The 12,286-nt window shown below is 37.6% G+C and overlaps 1 protein-coding gene across 2 annotated transcripts in view; it reads left to right on the forward strand.

Annotated features, from left to right (window-relative positions):
• The window catches only part of upf1 (UPF1 RNA helicase and ATPase), a 35,649-nt gene extending 27,551 nt beyond the window's left edge, over positions 1 to 8,098 (forward strand). For both annotated transcript variants that reach the window (XM_052133716.1, XM_052133717.1), the window contains exons 23-24: positions 1,262 to 1,384; positions 5,669 to 8,098. In XM_052133716.1, coding sequence (XP_051989676.1) covers positions 1,262 to 1,381 — 120 coding nt within the window. In that variant the 3' untranslated portion in view covers positions 1,382 to 1,384; positions 5,669 to 8,098. The remainder of the gene's footprint in view (positions 1 to 1,261; positions 1,385 to 5,668) is intronic.
• Positions 8,099 to 12,286: the final 4,188 nt, after the last annotated feature.

A 12,286-nucleotide genomic window follows, 5' to 3' on the forward strand; every position in this document is an offset into this window, starting at 1 on the left:
ATAAGATGCATGAATTGACGGTCTCAGAAGTGGAGGCAACTGGGACTTGTCCTCCACTACCCGGATTGAGTTACCGCACCACCACGACGATCTACTAAGTAGTGGGAATTGGGCATTCCAAATTGGGAGTAATTCCAATTTGGAATGCCCAATTCCCAATACTTAGTTGGTCAAAATACATCTTCACTGTTTTGATACATTTATGGAAGACAAATGGATTATGGGACATTCTACGATTTTGCAAACTTTTCCAAACCATGTCTGAACTATTTCATGTTTCATATATAAGTGAAATATGGAATAATTCAGACATGGTTTGCAACACTTTGCAAAATCGAGGAATGTCCCATAATCCCTTTGTCTTCCATTAATGTAATGTAATTCTTTAGAGTAATATTTTTGCAGTAGGCTTACTACTTTGCACTAATATCAAAGGTCTTACTAGAGGAAAAAAAAAGATGTAATGTGCATTTTCATAACAGAATCAGCCACAACATTAAAACCACCTGCCTAATATTGTGTAGGTCCCCCTCGTGCCACCAAAAACAGCACCAACCCGCATCTTACAACAGCATTCAGAGATGATATTCTTCTCAACACAATTGTACAGAGCGGTTATCTGAGTTACTGTAGACTTTATCAGACCAAACCAGTCTGACCATTCTCCATTGATCTCTCTCATCAACAAGACATTTCCGTCCACCGAACTGCCGCTCACTGGATGTTTTTATGTTTTTGGCACCATTTATGAGTAAATTCTAGAGACTGTTGTGTGTGACAATCCCAGAAATACTCAAACCAGCCTGTCTGACACCAACAATCATGCCACTGAGATACAAATTTTCCCCCATTCTGATGGTTGATGTGAACATTAACTGAATCTCCTGACCCTTATCTGCACAATTTTATTCACTTCTGCCACATGATTGGCTGATTAGATAATCGTCAAGGCATGACAAAACTTCTCCAGGGCCTAAAACACCCTCAGACCCCAGAGGGTTAAAAGCATAAATGTTTTGCCACTGAACAGAGTAAATATAAAATTAAACGAAATGCAAATTAATCCCTTCAGTTACCAAAATACTTTGTAAATGTAACTGTATTCTGTATTCCACTACAGTTACAATTTAAATCATTTGTAATCAGAATACAGTTGCATTTAAAAAGTATTGTAACATGTAAAGCCGTTCCATGTATTCCCCTGATTGTGTATATGTGTATTAATACATGTTGTTCTGTTTTGTGTCTCCTTGTGAAACAGGACAGTTATCTGGGTGATGAGTTCAAATCGCAGATGGATGTGGCGCTCTCGCAGGATTCCACCTACCAGGGTGAACGGGCATACCAACACGGAGGAGTGACTGGACTCTCACAGTACTAGAGTGTAAGACAACACACACACACACATACACACACACTGAAGATGTTAATGGTAAAAAAAAACACTTCACAATTTCTTGAAAATGCCTGTTTTGGTGAGGTATTAATGTACACTTCGCAATCACCCGCACGCGGTGGTGACGTCACTCTGCTTACATTTTAATATATAATTTACCATCTATAAATGTAATTAATGTTAACAAATGATACATCTTGTCAAATGGTTCAACATTGATATCCGATCTCTGTTTCATGATAGTAATGCTCCAGAAACAGCAATTGAGTTATTTGTGCAGGAGTACAAATGAAAACATGCAATATCGAAACGGGACTTTTATTATGAAAACATGCAATATCAAAACGGGACTTTTATTATGAAAACATGCACCATCAAAACGGGACTTTTATTATGAAAACATGCAATATCAAAACGGGACATTTATTATGAAAACATGCCATATCAAAACGGGACTTTTATTATGAAAACATGCGATATCAAAACGGGACATTTATTATGAAAACATGCCATATCAAAACGGGACTTTTATTATGAAAACATGCAATATCAAAACGGGACATTTATTATGAAAACATGCCATATCGAAATGGGACTTTTATTATGAAAACATGCCATATCGAAACGGGACTTTTATTATGAAAACATGCCATATCAAAACGGGACTTTTATTATGAAAACATGCCATATCGAAACGGGACTTTTATTATGAAAACATGCCATATCAAAACGGGACTTTTATTATGAAAACATGCCATATCAAAACGGGACTTTTATTATGAAAACATGCCATATCAAAACGGGACTTTTATTATGAAAACATGCCATATCAAAACGGGACTTTTATTATGAAAACATGCAATATCAAAACGGGACTTTTATTATGAAAATGCGATCGCCAGATGAATCCAGTTCAACACACTTGGGTCAATAATCCATGACAAGCGTTCATTGAAAAACATCCAATAGCACTTTTTGTCCATAAATGTGAGAAATATTGATATATTCTCCATTGTTTACATGAGATCTCACCTTCGTCATCGTTCTTCAACAAACTGCAATCTGAGCAGCATTCATGTTGTAAAACTGTTTATGATCTGATATATTAGAGTCTCATAAACAAAACCAGCCGTCTCCAAAGTCTATTTTTAAAAATGTGGCGTAGTTTTATTCATAATAGTCGAGCAGTGCCGTCAGATTTTGTGTCGTCTTGAGAGGCGGAGCCTTAATTTTACTCTGAACACTTCCAGCGATTTTACAGAGATTAAAGCTGCAGGAACTCATTTATTATTAAATCATCTTCAGATTAGAAATGAAACTTCTTTAGACTCGTGACTTTGTGAACATTGTATTTCTGGAGTGTCTTGCACTTTTATTATTGTTTTATTAGATTATAAAAACATGTTCAGCACAAAATATTTCCATTACTATAAACTTCAGCTTCTCTAACTTTAATAAATAACAACATATATTAATTGTGAAACTTGTGAAATATAGTCCAAAGTGTCTTTTTCAAAAGATACTACAACTGTGTCCAAACTCTAAAGGGTCCCGTAAATACAACCATTTAAGATCAGGTGTGTTATTTTCATGGTTTGTGCTCAAAAAGCACAAAAGTTCATCAACGGGTTAAAAATGTAATTATCTCTTAATTTATTCGCCCTCATGCCATCCCAGGTGTGTGTGACTTACTTTCTTCATCAGAACACATTTGAAGAAAAATAGAGTAATATCTCAGCTCTGTAGGTCCTTAAAATGCAACTGGATGGAGATCTGACCTTTTTCAAGCTCCAAAAACAACCGACAGTCAGCATAAACGTCATCCATATGACTCCACTGGTTAAATGAATGTCTTCTAAAGCTAAATCTACTTGCATTTTAAGGACCTACTAAGCTAAGATATTTTCCTTTTTTTTATATAAAAAGAAAGTCATATTCACCTGGGATGGCATGATTGTGAGTAAATGATGAGAGAACTTTCTTTTTTGCATTTACATTTTACATTTATGCATTTGGCAGATGCTTTTATCCAAAGCGACATACAGTGCAATTATTACAGGGACAATCCCCCCGGAGCAACCTGGAGTTATGTGTCTTACTCAAGGACACAATGGTGGTGTCTGTGGGGCTTGAACCAGCATCCTTCTGATTACCAGATTACCAGTTATGTGCTTAGACCACTACACCACCACCTATACCAAGGCAAACTTTTTGGGTGAACTATCCCTTTAAGGCCTTTCCTCCTCGATTAACCTTTTGAATAATTCTTCGCCGTGATGAAATGCCGACCAATCAAATATGAGCTTTGGAGCATGTGTCCGGATCCGCTGCAGTTCCCTAAACAAGAGCAACTGGTGGCGCTAAATGTCTTAAATCAAATGTCTTAAAAACTGAAAAATAAAAAACAATTCTCATGGGTTCTCTTAACATGTAAATGATATTGCTGCGTCACTGCCTTTAAAAAACCTCTGATCTAAAAGCGGTCGCATACCGGACGAGAAGTGCCACGCCTCATTGCAGATAGGACACAGCACAGGTGTCAAACACGGGGCACGTCAATGCGGTTCAGGTACACACAAATGTTACTAAGGTGTTTCCCTTTTACAAGAATGAACACAGTGACATTGATGAGTTTACAGCTTAGTGTATGGAATTGCACAATTAGAAATGGCTGTAAATCTATAGCATTGAACAGATCTTTTATTCACTCTGTCAAACCACAAAAGACATACTTGTAACTGATAATAATACATTGTGAAGACCGTATGAAAGAAACATGCTCAATATATCATCCAGGGATGGCTAGAGGAAGTAATCTATGTCCTTTTGATAATGATTTGAGTCCAATTTAAAGGTGCACTCCTTCAAATAGCGCTTAACTCCTAAAGACAAGAATTGTAATTTTGCGATATATGTAGGACATCAAGATCACTCGCATTATCATATTAGACTCCAGTCAAATCAGAAACCTTATAAAAGCTGTTTTATTCTACATGGAGGGGGTCCACACATGGGGCGGCCATGTTAGAATCACATGACCCGCTGAATACTTCTCGCTTAATCTCAGTAGCCGTCCTGTTATTGTTGTTGTTGTTCAGCATTTATGGCATTATGTAGATTACCACAAAAATTGTTGTTACAATGTTACAGTGAGGCGCTGACAATGGAAGTCAATGGGGACAATAAAAGTGAACTGGGCCCATTTTTGGGGAGTTTAAACACAGAAATGTAAAACTTGTCATTTTATAAAAGCACTTGCATTAATTCTTCTGTTAGAACTTATGTAATATTTGAACTGTAATGTCGTTTAAATCATTTGTACAGACGTTTTAGGGTTTGTTGACATTACATCGTGGTAATGAAGTTTATAAGTGATTTTATCATGTTTCATCGTTTGTCTTGTGGTTATACTTTTGAAACGATGAGTATTTTAACATGAACAAATTGGCCCCTATTCACTTCCATTGTAAGTGCCTCACTGTAACCTTGATTTTAGCATTTGGCAGACACGTTTATCCAAAGTGACTTACAGTGCCCTTATTACAGGGACAATCCCCCCCGGAGCAACCTGGAGTTAAGTGCCTTACTCAAGGACACAATGGTGGTGGCTGTGGGGATTGAACCAGCAACCTTCTGATTACCAGTTATGTGCTTTAGCTCATTACGCCACCACCGCTCCCAAGTAGTGGGAATTGGGCATTTCAAATTTGGGAGAAAAGGGGATAAAATATCAGTTCACCTGCTGAAAACCTGTCAAGTAGTTCTCATCCATGATGGGCGAAGGGCAGACCAGCTGAAAGGTGCTTTGCACCACCTACCATACCGGGGTAAAATTGCTTGTCATTTGACTTGATTTAATGTGAAAGGGCCATTCGTTTCGCCTTAACGCGTCGCCTCTGGGGTGCAAAGGCCTTTATGGCACCTCAACCTCGTATGGCTTTCTTCAGTTTAAACTTAACTTGTTGTTATCTGACCAATGATATTTACAATTCTGTCTATCTGGAATGCAATTCAGAACAACTAACATAATCTTTTGTTTGCAAAGTGTTCAAAAAAATGACCTATGCAGTGAGAAAATAATGTTGCTTGTCCACAGGGGTCTGTTCATTGTTTGGTTGTAACATCTCGTCGCAGTGAAAACTAAAGTTGAGCTTTAATAGACCACATATACACTGAAATATATGTCTTAAGTTGGTGTAAATTGCATATATCTTATTGACTAAATGGCCTTTGTGTAAAAACAAAGCTTACGCTGATGTTTTGTCCCGGCAGGTTGTTGGAACGGGAGCTAGGCCTGTGCTGAGCTTAGTTCATCAGCATTTTAAATATGGCTAAATATAAAAAAAAGAACAAACATGGATGCCCGTTTACCACTGTTACAACTGAAGCACCATGGTGTGAGAGCAACAGGAGAGAATCAAACCAATCACAAGAGGGAGTGAAGCTGGACAGGACGAAAGAGAACGTGTGAGAATGGAGGGACAATCCACCATTCGTTGACGACGGAGAGGAGAGGAGAGACGCAGTGTTCAGGAGGAGACCAAACTCGAGATCTTCCATCTGCAACTCCGCAACGTGGAGGGTGGCGGCTCCTGGAGTGCAGGGGGGCCCTTCCCAGCGTCCTCTCTCTCGCCTGGCTGCAGACGCCAGCCTCGGGCCTTGCCCTGCCAACCAGAGACGGAGCGAAAAGATGAAGTTCTCTTAAAACTACCTGCAAAAGCCATGCTTGCTCTGTCGTCTCCACGAGCTGAGAGAGGGGGTGATGTATTTACAGTAATTATAAACGCTTTTCAAGCAACTGATTTTTGGGAAAAGAAAAATGTCCCCTCAAAGTTGACATCTAACATTCGGGTTCTGTCACTGAACATGTTTGAGAGAACGGATCCGTGCGGTTTTGCGTTTAGTTTTCAAGCCGAGGTGCTAGGATGCTCTGAAGACGGATTCAACTTTGAGGAAAGTTTTTTTGCCGTGAAGTCCAGGAGGGTAGAGATCCCCAAACGGAGAGACTGTCACATCCGAGTTGCTCTTTGCGAAGAGGCTCTCCTCTAGATGATTTAAAAAGGATAAAGGGGTAGCTTAAACAAACGGCTTTGGGATTTTCTTTTCTTTTAAACGTTTGTCTCCGGAGAGCTGACACGGAAGGGGCCGCGAGATCTGTCCTTTTCTTAATTTTCCTCTTTCTTTTTAAATGTTTCTTCAAGTAGAATAAAAGCAGTGATGTAGAACCGCTCGATTAGATATGGCTTCTTAATATAAAATCACGATAAAAATATCCCCAAATGACTCGCCAACGCCCACAGGCTGGTCAAAGAGCCAAATGCAGGTTTTAAAAGTGACACGTCGGTTCAAAAGATCGACTAAACCTGTAGTGAAGTCCGTTTGTGTCATCTTGCCAAATTATTAGTAAAACAAACAATTGAGTCAATCGATTTCGCTCACAACACCGACACATACACAATTAGCCACAACAATTCTGTCCAATCAGAATGACCGACGGCATCATAGTGTTATACACATACAAACGCCCGAATGAATTTCGCCTCGCGGAAAGCGATTTCAGCTCCTAAATGAAGAACCGCCAGGTGAGATTCTCGCTGTTTTAGTGTCTGACTGTAGGAGGCGCTGTTGTGCGCTCTTGCATTATGATGATGTCTATGAAATTTGGCGGTAAAAATCCGCCCCAGAAGAGAGTATGTGTGTTTGTGTTTCCAAAAAGCCCTCCCTCGTTATCATTTGTGTTCTATAATAGTTTGGCTTTGTCCCCCCTCACATTTTTAGTAACTCATATTTTAGACGTTCATGTAACCTCTCTCTCGGTGTGGAAATTGCTCCCAATTTCTTAATTTTTGGTTTCGAAGGACCCACTAAGAGTTTTATGGCAGCTTTTAACATCTATTTCCACCGATGCCAGTCGCCTCAACTATATACTTTTACTTTGGAGTGTTTATAATTGCTGTTACTCCATATTTACCGACTTTTTGGGTATGTACTGATACTGAAGTACCACGACTCTCGTTTTATGGCACTAAGCAAAGATTCGTTTTTATTCACTCAGTTATTTGCTTTCTCCTTTTCTTTGCCCACAAGACAATCATGATCAGTTCATGACGGTCGTAAAAAGCTAAAAGTAGCCGATTAGGCATTCTGAGCATGTACCCATTCTTTTTGGTGATCGGCGTTCCCGACGTTTTCATGTTTATCCTCTCATTTATAATTAACTCTTAGTGACTCAATCTAAAATTGCTTTATTGAGCATTCTTAGTTCTTAAAAAAATCTGAGTTTAGTTCACTTTACATGCGTCAACTGTAAATATCTGTGAATATCGTAAAACCGGCCAAATTGTTGCCCATTATAATGACAATAAAATGATGTAATTCTATTCAAAACATTGGTCACGGTGATCTGTAGTGATGTATTCTGGTTATCAAGACTGTGATATGAGACTAGTGTGCCTGAGTTCACATTTAATTGTGAGTCTACAGGCTAAAGTTGCATTTGAATAACAAACTTGACTTTGTACAATAAGTGAATAAAGTAAATCTTGCAATGAAGAGGAACACTGGGAAAAATAAAACCTGTTGAGGCGTCAGGATATGAAGTATGATCCGGGATTGTTTTGTTTTGTTTTGTGGAAAGAATGATCACCCCCACAGTATGTACTTGTAATGTTACAAATAAATGTTGCTTTCTTTCATCCAAAAGAGTCTTGATTGCTTGATTTAATGAGTGTTGTTTTAATGTACAGTGGCAAGAGAAAGTTTGTGAACCCTTTGGGGATTAGCTGGTTTTCTGCATTAATTGGTCATAAAATGTGATTTCAACTTCATCACAAGTATAGACAAACACAATGTGCTTAAGATAGCAACACAAACAGTTATAATCTGTCATGCCTTTATTGAACACATCCCATTAAACACTCACAGTGCTGTGGAAAATTAAGTGAACCCTTGGGTTTAATAACTGGTCGATCCTCCTTTGACAGCGATAACCTCAATCAAGCCTTTCCGGTACATGCGGACTAACCTGCACAATGTTCAGAAGGATTTCTGGATCATTCTTCCTTACAGAACTTCTTCAGCTCAGATATATTCTCAGGATGTCTCTAGTGTGAACGGCTCTCTTGAGGTCATTCCACAGCATCTCTATTGGGGTAAGGTCTCGGCTCTGACTGGGACACTCCAAAAGGTGGATTTTCTTATTTTGAAGCCGTTCTGTAGTGGATTTACTTTGATGTTTAGGATCATTGTTGTGCTGAATCACCCAACTTCTAACGAGCTTCAGCTGGCGCACATCCACCCTGACATTATCCTGTAGGATATCTTCATAAACTTTGGGAATTCATTATTTCCTCAATGATGGCAAGCGGTCCAGGCCCAGAAGCATCAAATCAGCCCCAAATCATGATGCTCCCTCCACCGTACTTCACCGTTGGCCTTATGCCATATGTAGTGCTGCATGTTCTTCCCAAACAATTCAACCGTAGTTTCATCAGTCCACAAAACATTTTCCCAGAAGTGTTGTGGGGTGTCAAGGTGGTCTTTGGCAAACTTCAGGTACAGCAATGTTTTTATTTGAAAGCAGCTGCTTCCTTCATGATGTCCTGCCATGGACACCATACCTGTTTAATGTTTTCTGTATACTAGACTCATGAACAGAGATGTTAACCAGTTCCAATGATTCCTATATATCTTTATCTGTCACTCTAGGATTATTTTTGACCTTGTTGAGCATTCAAGGACCTTGTGTGCCCTTTGAGTCATCTTGGCTGGACGGCCACTTCTAGTGAGAGTACTTACAGTTCTAAATCATCTCCATTTATAGACAGTTTGTTTAACTGTGCACAGATGAATATCTAACGGCTACTTCTAGAGAGAGTACCTATAGTACTAAATCATCTCCATTTATAGACAGTTTGATTAACTATGGACAGATGAATATCTAACGGCCACTTCTAGAGAGAGTACCCATAGTACTAAATCATCTCCATTTATAGACAGTTTGTTTAACTGCACAGATGAATATCTAACGGCCACTTCTAGAGAGAGTACCTACAGTACTAAATCATCTCCATTTATAGACAGTTTGTTTAACTGTGCACAGATGAATATCTAACGGCTACTTCTAGAGAGAGTACCCATAGTACTAAATCATCTCCATTTATAGACAGTTTGTTTAACTGCACAGATGAATATCTAACGGCCACTTCTAGTGAGAATACCTATAGTACTAAATCATCTCCATTTATAGACAGTTTGATTAACTGTGGACAGATGAATATCTAACGGCTACTTCTAGAGAGAGTACCTATAGTACTAAATCATCTCCATTTATAGACAGTTTGATTAACTGTGGACAGATGAATATCTAACGGCCACTTCTAGAGAGAGTACCTATAGTACTAAATCATCTCCATTTATAGACAGTTTGATTAACTGTGCACAGATGAATATCTAACGGCCACTTCTGGAGAGAGTACCTATAGTACTAAATCATCTCCATTTATAGACAGTTTGATTAACTGTGCACAGATGAATATCTAACGGCCACTTCTGGAGAGAGTACCTATAGTACTAAATCATCTCCATTTATAGACAGTTTGATTAACTGTGGACAGATGAATATCTAACGGCCACTTCTAGAGAGAATACCTATAGTACTAAATCATCTCCATTTATAGACAGTTTGATTAACTGTGCACAGATGAATATCTAACGGCCACTTCTGGAGAGAGTACCTATAGTACTAAATCATCTCCATTTATAGACAGTTTGATTAACTGTGGACAGATGAATATCTAACGGCTACTTCTAGAGAGAGTACCTATAGTACTAAATCATCTCCATTTATAGACAGTTTGATTAACTGTGGACAGATGAATATCTAACGGCCACTTCTAGAGAGAGTACCTATAGTACTAAATCATCTCCATTTATAGACAGTTTGATTAACTGTGCACAGATGAATATCTAACGGCCACTTCTAGAGAGAGTACATATAGTACTAAATCATCTCCATTTATAGACAGTTTGATTAACTGTGGACAGATGAATATCTAACGGCTACTTCTAGAGAGAGTACCTATAGTACTAAATCATCTCCATTTATAGACAGTTTGATTAACTGTGGACAGATGAATATCTAACGGCTACTTCTAGAGAGAGTACCTATAGTACTAAATCATCTCCATTTATAGACAGTTTGTCTAACTGTGGACAGATTAATATCTAACGGCCACTTCTAGTGAGAGTACCTATAGTACTAAATCATCTCCATTTATAGACAGTTTGTCTAACTGTGGACAGATGAATATCTAAACTCTTATAGATAACTTGGTAGCCCTTTCCAGCTTTATTTAAAGCAATTCTTGATTACAGGCCTTCTGAGATATTTTTTGCGAGGCATGGTCCACGTCAGTAGATGCTTCTTGTGAATATCAAGCTCAAAATATTTGAGTGCTTTTTATAAGTTAAAGTAGCTCTAACCCACACCTCCAATCTCATTTCATTAATTGGATGCCAGGTTTGCCAACACCTGACTCTAATAAGCTTTTGTTGACATCATTATCCTAGGGGTACACATACTTTTTCCAGCCTTCACTGTGAACGTTTGAATGATGTATTCAATATGCACTAGAACAAAACAATAATTTGTGTGTTATTGGTTAAAATCTGGTTTGATCATGATCTAAGTTTAAACAAATGCAGGTAATTTAAATAACTATAATTCAAATAAAAATACAATAACAATGAAACATCAATGGGTGTGTCTTCAACTTTGGGCACTTGAGCACTGTGGACGTCCAGAAAGTAAGTAGTCAAACATTTGTTCAACAGTGTACATGCAACACAGATTTATGCCATTTTTGTCATGAAATTTCACACCACAGTGTCATTTCCAGCACAGTTCTGTCATTTAACATGTTTAATCTTTTTCAAATAAAATGGTTAAAAAGGCAAATTTCATAGCTAATAATTTATGTATCCTAAATCCTTAATATGTTTACACTTTTTGCATAATTTGGCAAAATTACAGCTTGATTGGAAATGACTCGCTTTAAAAGTATTCTGCTCACAAATTATATTTACCTTGAATCATTTATCTCCTAGTTCATCTCAAGCGTGCTCTCTCTGACACACTTGTTCACTTGGTTAACAAGTACACTAACTTTTGAAAAACTTCATTAGGGGCAAAATTGTTTGGTTTGGTGGAAATGAAATCACAACTGTGGGACAGTCGTAATTAAAAAAAATAATATTATATAAAAAAATATTGAAATCATTTATTGCACTCTTTTTGATTTTCATAGTTTTAAACATGTAATAATTCGTCTTTTTATCATTGATTTTCATAGTTTAATATTGAAAGTCTGTGTCTGGCTTAAACATACACAAACAAATAAAGTTTAAATCGGTTTGTTTTTATTAAAAAAATCAATATGTTATGTTGAACATGTTTATATCTACGCAGTTTTCAAATATAGTATGTTTATGAACATGTATCATGTCCTACAATAGATCATGCACAATACACAGGTTTCTTGTCCCTTACCTCAGTTTTCACTGCACATTAAACCACATATAAAAACATCAGAAGACCTTTCAATCTTATTTTGTACTGTTGATTTTAAGAAATGTTTACCAGCTATTTATTTGATTTATATAGTCATTCATTGTCAATGACCTTGTCGTAATTTCAGAATCTGCCTTTCACATTAATGAAGCAACACTGGTATAGATCATATAAATATACAATTACGGAGGCATTTTCTGCAATCATACATGAAACCTCCTGTGCTATTTAAATGTATTGTATTTCTCGTTTCATTCAAAGTCACACTACATAATTGCCAAATGTATTTAATGACTTTAAAAATGTAATGTGTGCAACCA

The sequence above is a fragment of the Xyrauchen texanus genome, chromosome 9 (assembly GCF_025860055.1).
Source record: "Xyrauchen texanus isolate HMW12.3.18 chromosome 9, RBS_HiC_50CHRs, whole genome shotgun sequence".
In the NCBI taxonomy this organism is placed as follows: Eukaryota; Metazoa; Chordata; class Actinopteri; order Cypriniformes; family Catostomidae; genus Xyrauchen; species Xyrauchen texanus.